The following is a 24,471-nucleotide window of genomic DNA, read 5'->3' on the forward strand; positions in this document are numbered from 1 at the left end:
GGACTGTTCGTCAATTTTTATATTCCTTAGAAAGTTTTAGATGAAATGGGCAGAATCTATCCAGGGTGAATACCATACCAGATATATTGCCTTTCCCTCCATCTCTATAACTACAGGTTAAATAATATTACTATTTGTGGTGATCTTTCGTTTATAATGAACTATTCTTGTCTTATTTTTATTTTCTTTATTACGTGTGAGTGGAACGAGTGCTAGCTAAAATATAAAATACAAGGGAGAGATGATCAAGCAAAATATAGCGAGAATGATGCAGTTGTAAACAAGTTATTACTTGGTGAGTTAATTGCAAATTACAGCTAATAAGAAAAACTAAAATGAAGCGGCCTCGAACAACTTGATGCCAAAACTGAGGAATATCTTAGCATTTGTTCTCTGGTTGTATGCTTCTTTTTCTGAAAGTTATAACAGTTTTGTTCATTTCCATACGAATATGTAATGTAGTTAAATATTGAACTATAGTAGTTATCTCTTAGTGCATAACTTTTTTTTTTTTTTTTTTTTTTTTTTTTTCTTGGCTGCTTTTTTGGAATACCGAAAATGAAAATTCAATTTTCGCTAAAAGCAACATTATCTACTTGTCGAAATTAGTAACATACGAAAAATGATAGAAAATTAATTTCTGTTGAACAAAAATTGCAAGTTTTACTTGAATAATAAATGGTTCTTATTATGGCAGAGGAGATAATTGCAGTAATGGCGGCTAATCATGAAAATGTTTTATGTTATAATGCAGTAATATTTAACTAATTTTGACATGACAATTAAGTGCATGACATTTGCTTCTTTTGAAATTCATTTTTTCGATTGACATTATTCTGCACAAGCACTTTTTTCTCTCTCTCTCTCTCTCTCTCTCTCTGTCTCCATTTGACTTGTATTTTTTTTTTTTTTTGTCAGCCGGCACCTGCAAAGGGTGCCAAATCAAAGGGCAGATCGGAATTTGCTTTGTTTATGGCCCAAAAGAAGAAAGCTAAAGCTTTGGCAGAAGCAAAAGTTGCCACACCCCCAAGCAAAACGGAATCAGATTCTGCCTCTTCCTTGAAAGTATTTGATGGACTCTTTTTCAAGATAGAAAGTCCAGTGAAATCTCCAAAACCTCATTGTGAAGGTAAAGTGGTTGAAATTCTATCCATTGAAATTTGTTTAAATGTTTATTTCTGAATGTTTTAATATTAATGTCATTTTAATTTCATAGTTGAAAGGTTTTTGAGTTAAGGATACATTTTAAATATTAACAAATAAATAAAAAAAAAAAAAAAAAAAAACTAAAAATCTCAAATGTTTGTTTTCAATGGATTTCCTGGATTTTTTTCTGTTTTTTTACACAAGGTAGTCACCACTTGTCAAGGCCCGGAAGTCACTCCGGGATAAGAATTATTTTGTGTATAGTACGTTAGTGTTGGAGATTTGATAAAGTGTCTTAAGGGGGGATGGTTCATCAGGAATTTGTTTACATTGGACTTGAAGACATCCAGGTTGTAGTCAGGTGGGAAACAGGCAACCGGAACAGTTCCACAGGCGTGCACTTCTAAGAAAGCTTTGTTCATGGAATCTACGTTTTGATTTTGGCACAGATAAGGAGTGGGGAAAATTTTTGACTGGTTTCAGCTAGATGGGTGTTTATCTTGAAAGATTGGCGAGGGGGGGGGCAGAGATTGGAGTTCAGACGAGCATCTGCCATGGTAGTAACGATAAAACAAAGACAGGCTCACAACGTCTCTTCTGTGGGAGAGAGGTTGCAGGGAAGAGAAAAGGGCATCACTCACTAGGCCACAAAGCCTATTTTGTACTCTGTCAAGACAGGAGAGGCTGTTTTTAGCAGCTCTTGCCCAGATGTGGCAGCAGTACTCTATCCTTGGACGTACTTGGCTTTTATACAGATAGAGAATTGCATCAGGGGTGAGATATCTTCTGGAGCGGTAGAAGGAACCTACCATTTTTTCCAGTGACCTTGGCAACTAACTTTATGTACGTGTTCCATTTCAGGTCAGGAATTAAAGGTCAATCCCAGAAGCTTATCAAAACATGAAGCTTCCCCTAGACGAGAGCCACCCATTTCAATTGATGCCAGATGGGGATCAGAGCGTTGATGATGTAAAGATAGGAGTTTGGTTTTAGATGCATTAAAGGTAACCAGCTACCTCCTCCCCCACTGTACCACACGCTCAAGATCCGAGGAGAAAGAATCTGAGAACTTTGTAATTTACGGCCTTTAATGTGTTGCCATAGATGGTCGTGTCATCAGCATAGATATCAACGAATGATTTAAGTATGTGTTTTGGGAGATCATTGATGTATATCAGGAAGAGAGTTGGGCCTAGGATGGACCCCTGCATTAATATTGAGGGCCTCTGATTTCTGCCCATCAACCACTAATCTTATGAGCCTATCAGAGAGAAATGATTTAATGATCGAGAAAACGTTTCCATTTATACCGTAACTGGAAATCTTATGAAGTAGTCCCTTATGCCATACCTTATCGAAGGCCTTTGATATGTCAAGAGCAATTGCCCTAGATAGGAAGCCTTTGTCAAGAGATTCGCTAATCCTATGAGATATAACAGTTAGCACATCTGCTGTAGATCTGACAGAACGGAAACCATATTGCATGTCACTAAGAAGGTTGTTTCTGCTGAGGTGGTTGACTACTTCTCTATTTAATATGGATTCCAGCAACTTACTCATGACACACATTTGAAGATAAGAAAATTTCCGACATCTCAGGCTACTGTTCATGAAGTACTGTCGTCCTGGAGAGTAGCTTTTTCTCCACCCTTTGTCAGAAACATCACTCATTGGAAATGAGGACTGAGGGACAAATAAGAGGAAGCGAGAGTAACGAGAACTGCTGATAATGCATCCACAATGCGTTGTCTACTCTCTATTTAAAAAAAAAAAAAAAAAAAAAAAAAAGTCGGTGGGAGTAAGGATTTATTAATATTTACTTTGTATAAGTCCGTCGCTCTAATTCAAACTTTTTAAATACTTATATTTTGCATTTCAACTGGTTTCAGTCAATTTGCACTCATGGGTATTTGGTTGTTCCATTTAACAATCACACAATTAGTCCTAATAATAGAATAACAATAATAAAGACTTTCGCTGGCGAGGACTACTATTGACCGTAACCAGTTATACAGTCCTTTTGAAATTTTCATCTATTTTTCTCGTTATGTACTGAATATTCGTTAATAAAACCTTTATGAAATATGTTCCTTATTAAATTTTAAAGATTTTCCATTCTGAAAGAATTTTAAAAATTTTAATCTAAAAAGTTATTTTAAAGTTTTTGTTAAAAAAAAATTCAGATTTTTCTCATTATTCAAACCTGTATTAGAAAGAGGGAGTTGCAAAAAATGAGTTGTGGTGTGAGAAATACAAAGTTAAATAGAGGAGTTTTAAAATATCTTAAAAAGATAAGCTACAAGTTAGAAAAGCATTTCATCCAAGGCATGAAAATTGTTAAACACAATGTTTTTACTATAGGCTTTAAAAATAAAGGTACGAGATTCAATTTGAAATTTATTTATCTTCAAAGTGTACTTTTATAAATTTGACAAAGTAAGGTATACAAATTTAATTTAAATTGAATCAAAAATTACCTTGGATTTATTTTATGTAATATACATTCTGTTGCAATTTAAAAACCTTATCTTTCATCTAGCAATTAATGATATAGATATAAAAATTTCAATGATTTTTTTTTTTTTTTTTAAGTGCAACAGAATGTACATTACATAAAATAAATCCAAGCTAATTTTTTGATTCAATTTAAATTAAATTTTTATACCTTACTTTGTAAAATTTATAAAAGTGCACTTTGAAGATAAATAAATTTCAAATTGAATCTTGTACCTTTATTTTTAAAGCCTATAGTAAAAACATTTTAACTATTTTCATGCCTTGGATGAAATGTTTTTCTAACTTGGAGAACATTGTGTAACAATGATATATACAAATAGAAAGACATGTTGCTGTCGTTTGGAGAGAAAGAGATAAATTGAATCTGATGAATTTTCGGTTGAAGAACTTTGGCTTTTTCTCTTTATTTGGGAAGACCTGTTTCCCTGTGCTTCTGCAGAGGGTTATGTGGGTCAATTTGTGAGAAGAGCCTTGCTATACACAACTAATTGAAATACTTTAATAAAATGTTATGGAATATTTTTACTATGTAGATACTTACAATATGCTTATACTTGATTTTTTAATCAAGTTTAAGGGTTTGTATTACTGTACACATAGATTCGAAAAAGTTGTCAAAAAAAACAAATATATAACAAATAAATGTTATCAAAGGCAAGATAAGTTACTTTTCTACCTAACTGGATATATTTTTTGTGTTTTTATTCAATGTAACATGTTTATTCAGCTCGAAAAACATGCAGTGTTTACCGATGTATTGGAAAATTTAAAATGGCGCCCGACTCTCTCTCGGAGAGGCTAAGCTTGGGAAAAGGTATTATAAATAATAAACTAGACAAAATACTGTTAGAAATTCGCTCAATATATGTTACCGTGACATAAGTTGACATATATTCGGTTGTTTTTTAATAGTATTTTGTCTAGTTTATTATTTATAACCTTTTCCCACACTTACCGTGTTAAAGAGACAGTCGGGCGCCATCTTGAATTTTCCAATACATCGGTAAACACTATGTTTTTCGAGCTGAATAAACATGTTACATTGAATAAAAACACAAAAAATATATCCAGTTTGGTAGAAAAGTAACTTATCTTGCCTTTGATAACATTTATTTGTTTTTTGACAACTTTTTCGAATCTATGTGTACAGTAATACAAACCCAAGTTTAATTTAAATTTCTGAAGTTTTCTGAAACCTAATTCATAGGTATTGAATAAACATGAAATGTCCATTCCTACAGATAACTGTCCATTAGTTTTTCCTGAAATTTTGCCAAAATTGTCTTTTAAAAAGATGTGCACAGTAAAAAAGATTTTTTGCAAAAATTCCCGTTGCATCCCCAGGGACTTCAGGTAAAAAAAGTGCCCCAAAATGACACTTTTGCCCCATAGCGTTTGATCCATCCATTAGATTTTCCTGAAACTTGGCCAAAATGTGGAGGCTATTGTTCTTAATATAAATTCAATATGGGTGACCCTGGCAAAATTCTGGTTAACATCTCTCTGGGACTTTTAGGAGTAAAAAAAAAATTACCCTCCCCCCACACTTTTTTTTTAGCAGCTCTTTTTTTCAAAAACTCAAACTCAAAAACTTTATGTATGTCTATAGTGTGGTTTTTCATGGTGCTGAATTCAAATATACATGTCTTAAGGCGTGAAACTGCAGTTTGTCCATTTTTACTAGAATTCAATGTTTCCAGGAGCTCAAAAGGGGGTCACAAGAAAAGTTTTGCATCGCAGAATTGAAGAAACGGGTGTTCCCAATATTGCCAAGTCAGACAGGGGAAAGCGTGTTGCTTGGAATGATTTGAATTACAATCATGAGAAGTGGTTGGGGGAGTACTTCGAAAGCACCGTTATTTCATAGGACGCCCAGACAGATGATAGGGCCAAAAAGAGTAAAAGCATTTGACAAGTTCTGATCAAATTACTCAATTTGTTAACTATGACGAAGTAATATTTATTTTTTAGGACTAACTCAACCTTCACACTTCTTACATTCATCATTTTTTTTGTGGTGTCATCTCACATGCAGCACCAGAAGAGCACCATGTATGCGCTGCTTTTTTTTTTTTATTTTAATCGATAAATTGTGAAATATTTTTAAGTGTAATCACTGATGCACATTTATCCAATTTGAGCTGCTAAATAATAAAATTCCAGGCCACCCAGGTGTGTATGTTTGACTTGTCTGCCTTCAGGGAGATTGATTTAGAGACTCTTTTACTTATTTTTGATTGGTTCAGATATTTCTATTAATGCATTCCACCATAATTTAATTAGCCAATTAATATGAACATTCGACAAAAATAAAGTCTGTTGCGCTTGTAAATTATGTTGGTGTTACACAACTTATATTTGTTTTACATGTATTTAAAACAATTAAAATTAAATCCGTTTATTTTTCTGTTCTCCTGAGGTATTACGTTATTGAAAGTTTTTATTTGACTTGAGAATCAAGGATTAATGAATGAGAATTTCTGTTGATTTTGAATTCGTAGAACCTTGCCAATGATTTTTTTTTTTTTATTAAGTGAAACATTTTGAAAATATTGAAATTTTAATGAAAATAAATTAAGATTTTAGAACTTTTTTTTTTTTTTTTTTTTTTTTTTTTAGCAGAGACTGCTGAAAGTCCAGTGGTAATACCAACTTTTGCTGAAACTGATCGAAGTGTGAGGTTGTCTTCAACTATCAGTCCAATCGACATTGTTGAAAATGGTGAAGACCTTAATGTGGACTCTTCTAAGACTGTCTGTCCTGAAAAGGAACCTCCCCAACAGGAAGAGGTCAAATCTCCCCATTCTTCTGCATCTCCCCTAACGACGGCCAAGTCATTCCGACGCAGCTTTATACCTGCTATTCCCAGCCCTTTGCTCCAGGATATTACTCCTCATAAAAAAAGCCGAAGAAGTCGCAAATCATTTGTGTTTACAGATTCTGGTGGTCAAAAGAGAACCGAAGTGACTCCCAGACAAAACTCTGAAATGGAAACTGACCAGGAACCAACTGAAAAGGTTTTGGTGTTGCAAACTCCGCCTCTAAGGTAAGTAATAAAGATGGAGAATCAAATGTTTTCTTTGAATTTATTACGAACTCGTAATAATTCTTTGTTCAAATACTTTTTGGACGTTTCAACCCCCACCACCCCCAAACAAGGTCTCTCTACAGTGTTTTGTTAATCATAAAAAAATGCATAATTTTTAAATCTGGCAAAAATAATTTTTACCTGAGTAAAGATAGTCAATGATGAAATAGCATGTCAGAATCTTTCCTGCAGCGTATCGCAGGGAGAAAATTGCCAGTCTCCCCTCTTCAGGTGTCTATGAGAAATTATCTTACACAATGACGTCTCGCAGAGTTCGCAAAAGCTTAAAAAGTCCTTGAATTTTGACTTTTGCCTTAAAAAAGCCGTATTTCTATTATTACCTTGAAAAATGTCTTGGAAATATGAAAAATGTCTTGGAAATGGCCTTAAATATTGTAATCTTTATGTTCAGTAAAAATTTGTCTAAATATTGAAATGAATAAAAATATAGTTAAACATTAATATAGTTGCATGTTATATAACTTCATGTCAATAACTGTGACCTTTTCAAACTATTTCATAAAATAAAGAAATAAATGAAAATGACTTTTCCTGGTATCAAGTTTTTTTGGTTTATTATATCATTGTTTATATATCAAATTCTGTCTTGAAAACTTGACTTTTGTCTGGAGAAGATCTTAAAAGACATTGAAAATCTATTTGAACCCTGGTCTCAACTCCGATAACCGTATCACCCTCCATCCAAAATGCTCTAAAGTGTTTCACATTGATGGCATAAAGCCACATGGTAGGCCACTTAAGACAATCGGGTAGATTTGATGATGAGCTGATCCTGACGTGCGGCACCAGTGAAATGCTAACAAGTTTTTAATAAATCATCTAACCTCAAAGTTTAGACAAAAGAAAATTTTGTTATATGAAGCAAATTATCAACAAGGAATTAAATTTGCAAAATAAAATGGGATTTATTGCTAAAATTGTTTTTCTTGATTCTTAGGGTTTTATGATTCTCTGAACACATCTGGTCAAATTGTTTCAATGACATTTTTACTTGGTTGAACCAGTTTCTTCTCTGCATCAGATTGCAAGAAATGGTTACTTGTGACTGGAGAAAATGTCCACGTTCTCTCCAGTGGTTGCTACCTATGTTTTCAATTACCCATTAATATGCTTCAACTACTCTGGTAATGACTTTCTGCTCAAATGTCATTTACTGAATGTCCTTGCATGTGTTCAGTTACAGGTTCTTGCCGAAGTCTTGTGCCCCCCCTCCCCTATTATTACAAGCTTTTCATTTATTTACATCTGCAAATGTGTTTAACGTTTTTAAATTATTGTTCATGAAGAGCAAAGTAGATTAGTGTTCAGTTTGGAATTTCTTGCAAGTTCTGCAATCTCAGAAGATACCTAAATTTGAAAAGCTGCATCTGAAGGTGGTATGTGACACCAGCCGAAACATGAATCTGATGAGATGAGAATACTAGTTCAAATTATTGATCTTCACCTAAAAAAATTTTTGTTTTTTAATTTTGGTTAAATTCTAAAATTTTCTTTTTTAAGCTTTGACAATTATAAAATTGAACTTAATAGATGTGACAAGATGTTTTTATTTTTTTATATTAAAATTTCCTTGAACACTTTTTAGTGTTCACTTCGTTTATTAGACTATAAACTTACATTTTTTTAATAAAAAAAAAAAAGCTTACTTTCACCAATATTTGGTTTTTAAATTAAAAGTGCTACTTGGAATAATATTTAAATCATAAAAATCTTAAATTTTAATTTCAATTTTTTTTTTTTTTTTTTTTAGACGCAGTGGCCGCATGAGAAAATCTGTCACTTCCTATTCCCCTGCTGTAAGCAAGACTCCATCTCAGGACGACATTATGCAATCTTTTATTAAAAGTTATTTAAGTTCAGATTCGTCTTTGAATGGTAATTTTATTTTTAAACAAAAAAGTCCATTGGTATTGCAAACGCTTCTTTTGATTGACAGATTGTTTAATTTAATTTTTTATTTGTCTCCTGACAAACGTGGGATTGGAACTAGTAATTCGCTCCCGTTCATTTGTTCGCATTTTATCAATCACGCCTTGGATTTTTGAAAAAAAAATTATGCAAACATTAGTCATAGTGAAAGTAAATTTTTACTAGAACGTATTTTCCTGGATAACTCTCGTGGTGCATTATAGACGTAAAATTGCCCCAAAATAGTTCATCTGTTTATTTGTTCACACTTTTCTCAATCACACGTTGGATTTGTTTGAAATTTTGTATAAACATTAGTCATGGTGAAATATTTTTCCCTCATAAAGGGGGAGCCCGCATGCTCAGCGTGTTTCTTAATGATGTCTGGTTCATTATTGCTTAAATAACTGAGAAATATTGAACCAAATGGATGATGCTGTATTTTGGATATGTAAATCACGTTAGTGACTGGTGGGGGCCAGATTTTGGGTTCGGCATGCAACATAGTTTGACTTAATATTCTGCCTGCGCACTAGTACTGAAAAGCTACAATGTCTACTTTGGAAGGACAGCTCGGAAATAATAACCAATTAAAAATAAAGGTTAAGTGGAGATCCTTATCTCCTTTTAAGGATCTCCACTTAACCTTTATTTTTAATTCTTCCATTTATAAGGGTCAAAAGTTACTTGAGGATAAGAATTAATGAGAGGATAATGCTTCTTCATTATTAGAACGAAATTTAAACCGAGTTTTGAGTAAAACCAATGTTATCTACTTAATTCTCATGTTGCACTAATGAACATATCCAAAAATTATGAAAAATAAGGTAGAAAATTAATTATGAAAATAGTTTGCAAAGAAAATTCGCAAACATGGAGTTTTGCTAAAAAAATACAAAATTTGTATTGTCACGGGAGGTAATTATTTTCTGAAAACTTGGAAAATCTTAGGCAAATTTAACAATTTTGAAACCATGGATTTTGTTGGCAAATTTTCTCAGGTCTAACACTTGGCTGAACAATATCAACAGCAAATATCTAATATATAACCAAGTCGATTTCTTTTAATCAATTTATCTATAACTTTCTTACAAAATCAATATTTGATTCTGAAATTGTTACATGTTAAGAATAAAATGCAATTCGATTTAATTCCTTATAAAAAATACTTGTCTTCGTCAGAATTACTGTTGCTATCTATTATAAAGGGCAGTTGTATGTTTAACTAAAAGGAGGAAAACTATAAAACAAACCTCTACAAAGTTGGTACCTTCTTAATCAGTGTTGCTCAGAGTAGATAGGGCTGAAAGTCAGCCTTATAATTTAAGGCATCTTAAGTGACTGCTTCAAATTCCCAAAACGGTTTTAAAATCTAAATGTGCTGCCAATGTAATAGATGTACTGAGAATAAAGTTGCTTTCAGGATTGTCAGCAACCACTGTAAAAGGGTAATAAAGAACACAAGAGTTGTATGCTCAGTCAGTTAGGGCATCAAGTCCAAAGTAGTTGAGCAGCTGTTCCCATCAGTTTTGGCAAATAACAAACAGGGTCTTGGAGAAGCGTGTGCTCTATTCCAACCATCAGCGGACCTGAAGTAATCTTGTCAGCATCAGACAAAGCCAAACACTTTGCAAATAACTTTGCAGCTAATTCTACTCATGCGCCAACCCCCTGTATTTCCTGTTGCCTGAAAGCGTTGTCTTAAGGAGAATTGCTTCCCAGCACCCTGGTAAACCTCATCAGTGTGCTCCATATTTAAAAATTCAAGTGATCGGTCATCTCCCTCTCAGTATAGATCAACAAGTCTCTTGTGTGTCATGTGTCATAAGTTGCTGGAATCTGTGTTAGAGAAGTAGCCAACCATCTCGGCAAAAATAACCTCCTCAGTGACATGCAATATGGTTTCCGTTCTGTTAGATCTACAACAGGTACTAACAGTTATATCATAGGATTAGCGAATCTCTCGATTAAGGGTTTCTCTCTCGGGCAATTGCTCTTGACATATCAAGGACCTTTGATAGGGTATGGCATAAAGGTATACTCCACAAGATCTCTAGCTACAATGTAGCTAGAAATGTTGTTTTGATTAGTAAATCATTTCTCTCTGATAGGTTCATAAGAGTAGTGGTTGATGGGCAGAAATCAGAAGCTCACAGTACTAATGCTGGAGTCCGTTGGGTCTATCCTGGACCCAACTCTCTTTCTGATCTCACAAATCACATTCTAAGATCATTCGTAGACATTTATGCTGACTACACTATCTATGGCAACACTTCAAAGGCCATAAATGACAGTTCTCTCTCCTCTGATCTTGAGCACTTGATGCAATGGGGAAAGAGGTGGCTGGTTAATTTTAATGTATCTAAAACCAAGCTTCTATCTTTATATCATCAATGCTCTGACGCCCTCATCTGGCATCAATTAAAATGAATAGCTGTCATTTGGGGGAGGCTCCATGTTTTGACCAGCTTCTGGGTCTGATCTTTATCTATGATTTGAAATGGAACACGTATATCAAATCTGTTGTCAAGGTTGCTGGTAAAATGGTGGGGTCATTCTATCGCTCCAATAGATATCTCACTGTCAATGCACTTCTCTACCTGTATAAGAGCCAAGTACGTCTTAGGATGGAGTACTGTTTTCACATCTGGCTAGGAGCTGCTAGAAGCATCTTATTCTGCCTTGACAGTTTAAAATGGATTTCGTGGCCTAGGAAGGGATATCCTTTTCTCTTCCTTGCAACTTCTTTCTCACAAGGAATGTTGCGAGCTTGTCTCTGCGCCATTGTTATTTTCATGGCAAGTGCTAGTCTGAGCTCCAATCTCTGCTCCCCCCCCCTCCATTGCCAAACTCGTAAAACCCACTGCTAAAACCACTATCAATAATTTCCCCCACTCTTTATCCGTGCTTAAATCTAAATGTAGTTTCCACGGAGAAAGCTTCTTTCTTAGAAGTGCATGCCTGTGGAACTCTTTTACGTTTCCCTATTTTCCAGCTGACTACAATATGGTCATCTTCAAGTCTAACATAAACAAGTTCTTGATGAGCCATCCCCTTAAGTCATCAAATTATCCACTATTAACGATTACTAGAGTAGTTTCCCATTGACTATCGTACACTCATTTAACCCTTATCCTCGAGTGGTCTCTGAGCCTTAATAAGTGGTGACTTCTTTGCAACAAAAAAAAAAAAAAACACGTATGTAACCTCACATCCACGTGATCTGCATATTGCTTTTGGGACTGGCCTTTTTCATCTGGAGAACCTCATTATTTTACATACTCGTTTACCTGTGCCAAACATCTATACTAGCAAATCTATAATTTAACATGGGTACTGGTGTTGTTTATTTGCAAATGTATATAAATCATTTATTTCTAAATTGTTGTGCAATAGACAGGATGGAATCATAAAAGTTGTCGCCAAATACAACTTTATCTTAAGATTTTTGACAAAATCAATTCAGGTAACTTTATTGTGTAGTAAAGCTTACATCTATTCAGTGTAGCCGCCTTCAGCCTCAATCATAGGTCCGAAACTGGGAGCATGCGTTTTCCATAAGCGCCAGTGAGAGCTCGGCGAATACTTGGCAATCAGGCTGGCTTTGGTGTGTGGGAGGTCATGTTTGTAGGTCATGTTTGCAATGTTCTCAACATATGACCAAACCAAGTAGTCCAGCAGGTTCAGGTCGTGGAGGGGGGGGGGGGGGGCATGTGAGAGAAGGGTACAAAGTTGTAGCACTCTTTCTGAAGCCAAAATTGAGGCTCTTTGGATTTGTGGGCCAGCGTAGAGTCCTGCTGCCACACCCAGTGTCTGTCAGCGGCCACTTGATTGCGCCAGAAGATCCTTGCACTCTTCAGCACATCCTGGTACGGTTCGGTGTTGATTTCAAGCCGACTTCAAAGATGTGAGGTGACATTATGTGGCCCTCACTTGAAATCACCCCAAAGACCATAACCATGGCTGGAAAGTTTGTTGAGCTGTGCCCTCAAATGTTGAATTGTCCGGATTTACATTTAGAGGGTGCTGGCAATGGTCCTGTTGTCATAACTTGGATCGGTAGTGAACATGAGTTGTACAGTGGCAGATCTCTAATCTTGCTTGTTGTAAATTGTCACTTTCAGACCTGATCGAAGGCTCCTATCGCTCCTCGGATTTGTATGCAACTGGCCAACTAGTAGATGGTCTGCAGCAAAAGTTTTCATCAAACGAAAATGGAATCATCATCGCCTTTTCTAAAGCAACAATTTTATCGTTCCACCCTGTATATATATTGCAATGCGAGTTACCTTGCTTTCACCTGACAATACTCTTACAAGGCGAACACCTTTTAAAAGATCTGAAAACTTTAACATTCAAACTACTTGATATCGTCTCCACAAATATTTCTTACATTCTTAGGGTCACAAAATTCAAAGGATGCAGTCAATTCTCCAGAACTTCCAGTCTTCAGTCCATTAGAAGATGAGGATAAAACTAAAAAAGCGACTCCTAAACCGAAAAGCAAAAGGCGCAAAACTGTTGGTTAGTAATTTTTTTTTTTTTAAATATATTTCTTCCTACTTTTTAATCAATAAATCTTCATATTAAACATTTGTGACATTTGTATAGCGTGAAATAAACAATTAAAAAAAAAAAAAAAAATCTTATTTAAAAATTAAATCTGCATTTTGTTATTTCTAAAATGTTAAATCAAAAATTCACTGGTGCTAAGCAAATCCCAAATGTATGAGGATTCAGTTTTGGAAGCTTGTAGATTAGGGCAGATGATGAAATTTATAGGTCAATACAATTACGCAACCAAATTATTATTTTATAACAATTTGGTTCAATTATGATTTGGTACTTGTACAGTTTAATCAAAACATTAAAAAATGAAAATATCGAAGAAAGGTTATATTGTACGTATCCGTTATGGACTAAAGTTCTCCGAAAAAAAAATTTCACTTAATTTCATCTAGTAGTTTTTGTTTTACAGTGAAAAAACAATTTATGATACCGAGCAAAAGGTTTGATTTTTAGGAAGAAAAGCTAGTATTAAAGATGGGGAGGGAGTGTCTGCGCTTTAACTGGAGTAATCTCCAGTGGTGCTTCTAAACTCCAAACAAAAATCAAGAAAAATTCCAAGATGTCTGCCTTCAATGCGCTCTCATAAAAATGTTTTTCCGCTGTAAAAAAAAACAAAAAAACTACTCAATCAAAGTAAGTGAAATTTTTTTTCAGAGATCTTCAGTTCAAAACGGATATGTACAATATAACATTTTTTTCGATATTTTCATTTTTTTAATGTCTTGATTAAACTGTACAAGTGCCAATGATTTAATTGACTTTAAAAAATGAAAATAATAAATTGTTGAAACAAACGCATTTCATGTGAAACAATTGTTACCTGACATGTAATATTGAAATTAATATAAATTCTAAAAATGACAAAAAAAAACCATCCAGTGTAAAAATAATTACGAGTAAAAATAAAATTTATCAAGCCTATCAACTTTTTTTGTGTGTGTGGAAGAGTTCTCAAATACCAGGGAGGTACCTGCAATTGATTGATTGGACAATCTGCTATTTCAAAATACAAAATGTCAAACCGTTATTGTGGATTTTTATTTTTTTTAACTGAATCCAGCATATCTACTAGATCATTTTATTTTTTTGGAATACTTTTTTCGACAAGACCCATACAAAATGTTTTTACATGAAAATGAATTTCAAAATCAGTTTTTTTTGTTTTTTTACAAAAAGTTCCAATGAAAATAAAATTCCTAATAAAAATAGTTGTTTTTTTTGCTTTAGAGGAGCTCGTTAATTGCAAGAAATATTTTAAGTTTAAATTTTATGCAATGGAAAATTTATTTGGAATTAAATTTATTTGGAACTAAAACAAAACAATCAGTAAAATTTTTTTTTTAATTTAAAAAAAAAATTGCATTTTGAATGACATTTTAATTGCTAAACTTATTTGATGGACAGACATCTAGAAAACTATATCAGCATCAGTCTGTAACACTTGTTTTCAACAATTTATATGAAACGGCAAGTTACTTTTTGACCATGTTGGTATTATTTTAGCCGGATTTTCTAATTTGTTACATTATGAGTCATGTGAAGGTTACTAACAAAGTTTTTCTATGGAACCAATAAAATTCTTACTTAACATACTCCTCCTCCTCCAATTTCTTGTCGTTAAACTGATGCATCCTAAAAATTCATCTTTATAAATCGGATTGATCTTTAAAAAAAAATTCTTTTTCTTAGGGTCACAACCGTCAAACGATGTAATATCTTCTCCAGTTAAATCTTCAGAAGAATTACTAGCGTTAACCCCATTGAAAGATGATTGCAAGAATGAAAAGCCTACCCCAAGACAGACAAGCAGAAGACGTAAGAGTGTGGGTTAGTTTTTTTAAAGCCATATTTAATTTCTGCCAAATTGCTAAAGTTTTACGTCTTAATTTTTTTTCTTTTGTTTTGGCTTTTTTCCTGCTTTTTCTTCCTCTTTTTGATTTGTCTCCTGTCAGACTTTCAAGAGTGACTTCCTGCCCCTCCTCCTCCTCCTCTGCCAGTATATGCACATGAATGCTCGCTTTTCTCTTGCTAACAGCCATGATTTTTTTTTTAATTTCTTCAAAATTTGAGCATTCTTTTTACGTAAGCTTCTTTGAACGAATTATCAGGTAATATTTTAAATATGAAAAATTAACGCCCTTTAAGAAAGATTCCATGCTTTTCACAATTATGTATGGTGTTTATTTTGAGGGGAGATTAGTAGTAGGCTAGGAAAAGTTTACGGCCTTACTACTTGGCTTGTGGGTTTTAATGGCAGGGTAAGTTATTACTCTTTTACCAAGCGTCACCTCCTTCATCCACCACATGTCAATTTCATCTTTTTTGCCATTGGAAACTCAACCTGTGCTTTAAATAAAAATATAAAATGTGACAGTTATTTAAAAATAGATGCTCCATACACGTTTCAATTCCCCACCTTCAGTGTTCATTTTAAATTTTGTCAACTGTTTTATGGTTAAGATTTCATAACTTTGATTATATGTATTCTATATATTATAGGCGTATAGATTTTATATATTATTTAAGTGGGAGTTTGTTCCTTATGGACTCAAAAACAACTAGACTGATTTTTATAACCTTTCATATAAAGGTTCTTTGTGTCTGGCAGTGTTCTTAGATAGGTTTTGTATTGAAATATTTTTGATACATATCGATGATGGAAAAAATCCAATGAAAGAAGGAACAGACGATTTTGACCAAAGTTAACACCTTATACAACCTAACATCAAGTACATTTGAAGCTTTATCAATACACAAGCCAAAATGCTATATAGAGAATATTGTTAATATATATATAAAATTAACAGTAGGTTCTTTGATATGACGGACACGTTTAAAGCACAATTGCACTACAGTATTTCATTTTAAACTTAAATTCCAGCCATTATCAGTGCACAAGCAGTGACAGGGTTGTGTTCGAAATGAATGTTTCTGTTTAGAGCACAATTGAAGCATAATACTTGACTTTTTCATTTCAAATTTTAATTCAAGCTATTATATATATAAAAAAATCTATTATATAAAAAGTCACTTTTTTGTGTTAGTTCCTTCCTCATAGGTTCAGCAGTTTCAGAACCTATCTTTTTCAAATTTCACACAAAGCTAATTTATATTTCTGGCAGTGTTCTTAGATATGTTTTGTACAGAAATTCATCCGATAAGTATTGAAAAGTGAAAAAAAAACAGCTTTTCTCTGATAAAAAATAATTTTACAGGAGAAATATTTTAGATTACACCAGCCAATGATTTCTTTAAAAAAAAAAGTTATAATCCGGAAATATAGTTTAGTGGTAGAGCATTCGAATACAGATCGATTGATCCAGTTTTCAAGCCTGGGTGTACCTCACCATTTTATTTTTTCTTATTAATGAGTGAAATTTAAAATCACTGTTAATCATTTTTTCATTTGCATATTTTAAAACTAAACACTAATCAGAAGTGAGCTTTCCAAGGCATTCATTGTCAAACCTAAATATCAGCTGAAGTGATATTGTAAACAAACATAGACGGTATAATTTATTTTATTTTATTTTATTTTTTTTTAAATTAGTCCACCAGGCAAATTATTCCTTGTAATATGAGTAGAGGATTGATTCTATAATGATATATGCAATCTGCATAAATTAAAATATGTTTAAGCGAATTGTACAACCAGGTAACATCAGTCTGCCAACTAGTAATTTTATAAAATCAAGTGCAATGGAGACTACAATGTATTGCGAACTGTCACTGCGGGGAGTTATGTGAAGCTTCCTCTTGGTGCACCGCGATGGGTCCCAAACCAGAAAAGGCCATCAGTCGATTTGATTGAAAAATGGGCGATTTTTTTTTTTTTTTTTTTTTTTTTTTTTTTTTTTTTTTTCAATTTTGATGACAAAAATGAGTGAAACCTTTGTTGATCATCATTCGATTCCATGCAATATTGGGTTTCCCTGCTAGTTATATTGTAAAATTTCAGAAGGATTATAATCGAGCCCTGTAAAATAATTTTTCATGTTTTTATTTGCTATTTTTCTTTCACTAACACAAATTATTTTAGTCATTTAATTTTGATTTTTGACATTTTGTTAAATCAGTTTCGATTATTCTCAAACTGATGTTTTTACAGTTTTTCTGATTAAATGAAACTATTGTCCGCTTATCTTTTTAATTTAAAAAAAATTCTTTTTAAGGATCACAACCTTCAAAGAATGTAATTATAAACTCTTCAGTTCCAATGGATGAAGAATTACCAGTTTTGACTCCCTTAAAAAATGATTGTAATAATGAAAAGCCCACTCCAAGACAGACAGGAAGAAGACGTAAAACTGTGGGTTAGTATTTGAATATTTAAAATATTTTATGAAAGCCGAAAATAAATTTTTTTAAATGTTATATTCATTTACCTCCAAGCAACCGTTTGACTTACCCCCCCCCCTTTGGAGATATAAAAAATCTCTTGTAAGCAGGAGTCTGAGATGTTAACTGGATGTTTGTTAGCATGTTTATTTTATTAGATTGTTTACACACAAATTAGGATGCACCTGAAATTCTCAATATTACACGATTATGAATTATCGGTTTGATTTATGAAAGCATAAAACACATTCATTTTTGTATATGAAAATTAAACGGGGGCGGATAATTCTCAGTTTAAATAAAGTTTCATTTTTAAAGGCAACTGGTAATAATAATTGAAAATAAATTTCAAATAATGTTTCTGAATAGAACAATTAAAACTATTCTGTTACAACAAGCAATTAATAACGTGGAGCCGATTATTAAAATAGATTTTCTTTAATGTAACATGCAAATGAGGTTACTTCTTGAATGTAGATTTCTTTTGAATAAAAAGTATATGTAGAAATCGTTCTGGAATGAAAGTGTGTAAATGTCCATTTTCAGTATGAAAATTACTTTGTAAAACCGTGTATCTTTTTGTACACATTAAATTGTGAACAAACTAGAATATGACTTTATTTAAGGTAGATGTATATATATGCTTTAAAAGCAAAATGAATTGAAATCTTTGACAGATACTTTCTGTATGCAAAAATGTATTGTAGATTAACACCATTCATCAAAATGTGATTATATTTTTATTTCAGGAAAATTCTAGGTAATAAAAATGAAAACTTAGAATTTCCTAAACATTCTAGATTTTTTGTTTATAGGAATATTCTGCTTTTTTCTTTTTTTTTTTTTTAGCAGTTATTTGTGATTTTATAAGGCTTGTTTGGTGGTTGGTGCCACTGAAACTTGAGGTTAGTGGTAGAGTAAAGGAAGTTTGTTTTTAGACGAGAGGGAAGCTTTTTTTTTTTTTTTTAATGACACCACCATGACCCCCCCACCCCACCAATGCACAGCATTTCTTGCATAATATAAAATTTATTTTGTACACTGTCCTAAAAAGATAGCCCAGAACTAGGATTATTTCATATTAAATTTTCGGTGCAAGTCTATTAATGGGCCGAAAATGAAATCGGTTACATGGAAAATATGCAAAAAAAACAGTATAACGTACGTACTTGTCATTGCATGTACATGTCATATTCCAAAAATCACATAAATCGATCAAGTAGTTTTTTTTTTTATTTAAGAAAATCAAATATTAAAGCACAGTTAATCGAGAATAAGTCGAGCGCCATGTTGGATCGACACTATGTCAGCTAACGCCACCTAACAGCCAAATGCGATCCACGGATCAAAGAAGTGGGAGATAATTGACATATTATGTTTTTTTTTTTTTTTTTTTTTTTTTTTTTTTTTTCCTGAAATGCTGAAAACAAACTTTTTCCTATTACAAATACAAATTAATAAAGTAACAATAACGACTTCTTTTCCTTTTTAGGAATGTCCGAATCAGTTATTTATTTGGAATGAAAAAAAATATAAACTGATAAATTAAGACAAACCCTCTGTTCTAAAAGGAAAAAGTTATTCTTTTTTTTTTTTTATTACTAGAAGTCAAGTTTATTTATTTATTTATTTATTTATTAAGTTAATTTATAATTAAAAAAGCGATTATCTCCCCCTTCTTTGATCCGTGGATCGCATTTGGCTGTTAGGTGGCGTTAGCTGACATAGTGTCGATTCAACATGGCGCTCGATTTATTCTCGATTAACTGTGCTTTAATATTTGATTTTCTTAAATAAAAAAAAAAACTACTTGATCGATTTACGTGATTTTTGGAATATGACATGTACATGCAATGACAAATACGTACGTTATACTGTTTTTTTGCAGATTTTCCATGTAACCGACTTCATTTTCGGCCCATTAATAGACTTGCACCAAATTTTCTATGTCGGTTGGGCATGGCTGTTCAGGTTTTAAAATTCATTTTAATTTGTTTTTTGCTTTTTTTGTTTTTGCCATTGCCTACTTGCATCCCTGTTTGATGAATTAAAAATGATAATTTCAAGTTTATTTAGTGTAGTGGGCTTTCAACTTGTCACTTAAACCATTTTTATTATTACAAACAATATTTTTCTGATTCTCTCAATATCATAATCCATCAAGTTTTTTTACATCAGTAAAATGTGCTCTCATTCAAACAACGTATTCCGTTTAACGAATAAAACTTAAGTTTTTATTTCTCTTTAGATTCGCAGCCAAGTAATGTGTCTCCGAATCGTCGCAGTTCAACTCGAAGAAGTCGGAAGTCTGTTTCCATTTCTGAAGATCAACAAACGATTAATTTAAAAGAAAATGTTTCTCAGATTCTTGTTCCAATTATTTTACATGACAATTCAGAAATCAAATCAAAAAGGTTTGTTTTTTTTCCATTGTTTTATATTTATGATTACACTACGAATGTAAATTTGTTACCCAGAAGTTTAGACATGTGTAAGGATTCTCTCTCAAGCAAATTTATTTCCTTGTGTGTGTGTATATATATATATATATATATTATACACACACTAGTCGTCTAAACAATGTAAATATTTGGAATTAATTTTAAGGTTTAAAAATAAAATCATTAAGACTATGAAAATGTATGGGTTACAGATACCTGATGTCCATTATAATAGGATGTTATATAGATCTACAATCTCTCACAAATATATATATTTGGGTGTATATATTTAAAAAAAAAAAAAATTCTCAATCTATATTTAGGTTTTGAAGTCTTGCCAGTTTATTTCCAGAGTGAGGAGTTACAAAAACAAACCATTCTCATGTTTTTAACATCACATTATTTTAAAAACTTTAATTGTCCTTGTCCTATATGCTTCTCCCTTGTAGTAAAAGCTGATTTGATTATCTCTAAATTTCAATAAATATTTTATTTTAACAGGGAGACGCGAAAAACCAAGTCTGTTGCTTTTTCGGATGAGGTTTCAACTCTAGCAAATACAGGTTTGTATTTTTGGAGGGTGAAAGATTGAGTGACAAATGTTTTTGGATGGGGGTGTGGGGGGGGTACCTCAATCTGTGACATGCAGTTTGGCTTTATATGTGGCTGTTGCTCATCCGGTGCTATTTTCATTTTGAAATCTCAGTTATTTACTTTTGTTGACTGCGTAGATTGTGTGCGCTATCCGATATGTGCCAGAGCAACATCCATGTAAATGACTGATTTGGTTGAAGGTTTATGTTTGTCTGGGGTGAAGGGGGGTCCTCTGCGATTCATTGTTGTTTTAGATATGACTAATGGAATATATACAACTGCATGCAAACGTGCAAAACCAACGTAGAGTGGAAGATATTTTTCATTGAGACTCAAGTTATGATTATTGGTCATAACGTGCATACTCTGAAAAATTCTGGCAAGTTTCCTTGTGAGGTTTTCAGATCTTGTGTCGGCAGCAAAAGCCAGCATTGTGTGCACATTCTGGGTTCAAGAGATGCAGTCAGTTGCAAAGAAGATGGAAGGTTTGCTTGTTCAGTTGAAGGTTTCGTACTTTGTGCATGGTCTGAAAGCAGGGACTAATTGTCATATCTTGGCAATATGATTTGTGCTGGTTGCAGAGTGAACAGTTTGATTTCAGAAAGTTTCAGGAAGCCCCCCACCTTTTTTTTTTTTTACTCCTCCTTTTCTTTGACTTGTTACTCGAGCTCGTTTTTTTTGTTTTTTTGTTTTTTTTTTTACAATCACCATTTCTGTAGCATAATGTTATAATTGAAACCTGAACTCTCACTAATTCAGTTTTCTGAGGATGCAGAGGTAGAGAAATGACAATGCGATGGTTGATTGGATTTTTAGTATGCATCTTGATGAGTTTTGACTCTTGTATCTGAAGTTTGAAGACTGGATTTATTTCTGCATTGCTTGTAGTATTGACATGTTCAATGAAACTAGTTGGATAAATAGATGCCCAGTTTTGGTAAATAAAAAAAATATTTTTAATTTTGGAACCATTTTAAGTATTTAACAATGGTAAAGTGAAATCGCTAGTTGTTTTTTTATTCTGTTGATGGATTTTGGATCTGGATCCAATGGATGATTGGAAAAGACTTATCAGAATCCTGGTTCCATTGGATTGAAAATTTGGAAGTCTTAGTTGTGCCTCGGTTTTTGTGAACAGGAAAATTCGCACTGATATGTGGAAGTAGTAGCTAGCAGGAAGACAGCATTTTGAGTTCATCAAATGATGTGTTGAAGCTGGCAAAAGATGTAAAATCCAGGCAAGATAACGCAAACCTTGATCAGAGATGGAGTGTTGACTGAAGAAAGTATGAACAAAGATTTTTACTCTTCCTCCTCAAGTTGCACTTTCTCCCCTAGCTTAATTGAACTGTCTGTTGAAACTCTTCAACAAGGTCTGTTCTTTGAGTATGTTTCTAGTGAAGCCCACATCATGCCACCTTGCATCTTCATAAAGGAATTCTGACCCTATTTTGATAGTTATAGTGAGTTGCTTTCTACGGTGGAGTGCGGCAGCAAAACTTTACTCTGTCATTCCATGGCCAACATCTTATGTGGAGTGAAGAAAGATGCTAAATAATGGTGTTCTTACATTTTTCAGAAGTTTTGTCACTTTCTGTATGTCATGCTTAAGTTTGACTTTTTTTTTTTTTTTTTTTTTTTTTTTTTTAAGAGCTAACAAATGTCCATATCTTCATATCCATTCTTGTTATAATTCTATTGGAAATTAGGTAGAGACTTGCCCACATTTAATGACAGTCTGTAGCTGTGTCTGTTAAAACTCTATATTAAGAATGTGATAATATTTGTGTTCATGTGGATGATGTTATGCTGGTTAGTAAGAACACTTTGTAGAAGCAAGACACTATTAACAATAGGGGGAAAAAAATGGTAATTTTACAAGAACAATTATTGTAAATAATGTGTCCGCCATCTTGCTTCTCTCTCTCTCTCTCTCTTTCTCTTTGCCAGGGGTGTCAACTTTATTCGTTTAGTTATTTTCCTTTTATTTCTCCTTATAACACCTCGCTGAAATATTCTTGTAGAATGTTTGATATAGATCTACTTGTAGGGTTGAAGTTGGTTTTCACCTTTGCTGCATCTTTCTAGCTGGAATTTAATGGGACTGTTTCAAGCATGTTGCTTGAAACACTGGGATAATTCAAATGTTTCTAGTAAAACATAAGAAATGATTCTCTTTGCAAAGTATGTGTGACGAAGTTGATTTGCATGTCTTCATCGAATAAGTGATGATGCATCCACATTACAGATTACATTGTCAGAACAGCGCACTATATGACTTTATGTACATTTTTTTTTTACCATTGTGGTAGTCTTTTGCCAATACAAGGTGTCCAGGTAGGAATTGACATGACCTGTCTCCATGATGGTGATTAAACTGGTTTTTCAGCGTTCTGCAAGTTCTTATGAAGATAATTTAATGAGGAAGGAAAAGTGCCCATTAGCAAACATTTTTCTGTTCATCAATGCTTCGGCAGGAGACTTTCCATTTGGGCAGTTAGGGTTTGGGATAGCTTTGTAGTTACTTAGAAATGTTATCTTTTGTATAGTTTCTTCCCTTCAACTTCAAGAATGCTCTTTTAAATTTATTGACAAACTATTCAGCTAGTCCGTTTGATTGTAGCTCGAAGGATGGAAATCTAAGATGTTGCATACTGTTTTGTTTACAAAAGTTGGAAAATTCTGCTGGGGGTAAATGCAGTACTAAGATTTCAGGGACGCCTAATCTGCTGAAAAGTTTTTTCTCAATTCTTCAGTTTCATTTGAGGTAGTATGGTCCATTTGAAAGACTTTTGGCCATTTACTGTAAGCATCAACCGATATTAGGTAATGTTTTCCATTTATTGGTCCTGCAAAAACATGTAGTTGTGAGCAAAGAATTTCTGGGGTAGACCATGAGTACAATATTGTTTTCCGAGGAGACTTTGCAACCAGTTGAAATTTGGTACAACTCTTTACAAGTTCCTCTGCTTGGCCAATACACAGCCATGTGCCAAGGTTTTCATCTGCTTCATCCCCTGCCATCCATGCCATGATGAAATTGCTTGAGAACTCTGTTCTATGGTTTGAATCGGACAACGATATGTTCAGCAAAAAGGAATCCCCTTGATCTCGGATAAAAAGTTTTCACTGAAAAAATGGTTACAGTTGCTGGTCAGTGCATGTTTTAGTCTGAAATGAAAATGTAAAACTTTCTGTAATAATGGATCTGCAGCTGTAGCCTCTTGGATCATCTCCAAAGTGATCTCACTGTGGAAACAAGTCCAGAGACAACTTCAGGTTCCACAGAAATAGCAGCAATGATGTCTTTCACTACATTTTGATAGAGAGTTAAATTTGGATAACGCATCAGTTTTGCTGCCTTTTTTTTTTTATGAAAAAGTCATAATCTAACAGCATAGTAGCGTATCTTTGTAAGCAATTTGCTATTTAGATTGGAATTCCTTTCTTGAAACCATAGGCTTGTGGTCTGTAATCAGAGTAAAATGATGGCCATATAGCATTTTGAAATTTCTTCACAGTATAGATAATTGCTAGAGCTTCTTTCTCGATTTTGCTATATTTTCATTCAGTGAGCATCAATGATTTTGATGCATGTGCTTTTTCGCTTTTCCTTACCTTGCCATTAGCCTTCTTCACAATGCCAAAGGTGCTGCAATTTATAGGTTGGATTTTACTGCTTATTGGAGGCAGTCCTATTCTTTTTTCCACTGTAGCTAAAGCTGCATATGGTACAGAACCCTTTGGTCTGAAGACTGGTTTTGCATCCAACTTCAGTTTTAAAGTTGCTTTAACTTATCCCAGACTTTCTTGAAAAACATTAAACTTTGCCTTACGTGTGTTACTAAA

The 24,471-nt window shown here is 33.3% G+C and overlaps 1 protein-coding gene across 3 annotated transcripts in view; it reads left to right on the forward strand.

Annotated features, from left to right (window-relative positions):
• Positions 1 to 24,471, forward strand: part of LOC145252839 (uncharacterized) — a 77,689-nt gene that overhangs the window by 47,306 nt on the left and 5,912 nt on the right. The window contains exons 13-20 of one of the 3 annotated variants that reach the window (XM_080112825.1): positions 919 to 1,129; positions 6,283 to 6,709; positions 8,523 to 8,647; positions 13,082 to 13,204; positions 14,939 to 15,076; positions 17,422 to 17,562; positions 19,836 to 20,001; positions 20,530 to 20,591. In XM_080112825.1, the coding sequence (XP_079968951.1) occupies positions 919 to 1,129; positions 6,283 to 6,709; positions 8,523 to 8,647; positions 13,082 to 13,204; positions 14,939 to 15,076; positions 17,422 to 17,562; positions 19,836 to 20,001; positions 20,530 to 20,591 (1,393 nt within the window). The remainder of the gene's footprint in view (positions 1 to 918; positions 1,130 to 6,282; positions 6,710 to 8,522; positions 8,648 to 13,081; positions 13,205 to 14,938; positions 15,077 to 17,421; positions 17,563 to 19,835; positions 20,002 to 20,529; positions 20,592 to 24,471) is intronic. The other 2 variants (XM_080112834.1, XM_080112842.1) reach the window with 2 other exon arrangements.

Source organism: Euprymna scolopes, chromosome 3 (assembly GCF_053919585.1).
Source record: "Euprymna scolopes isolate OS-2025 chromosome 3, ASM5391958v1, whole genome shotgun sequence".
Taxonomy (NCBI): Eukaryota; Metazoa; Mollusca; class Cephalopoda; order Sepiida; family Sepiolidae; genus Euprymna; species Euprymna scolopes.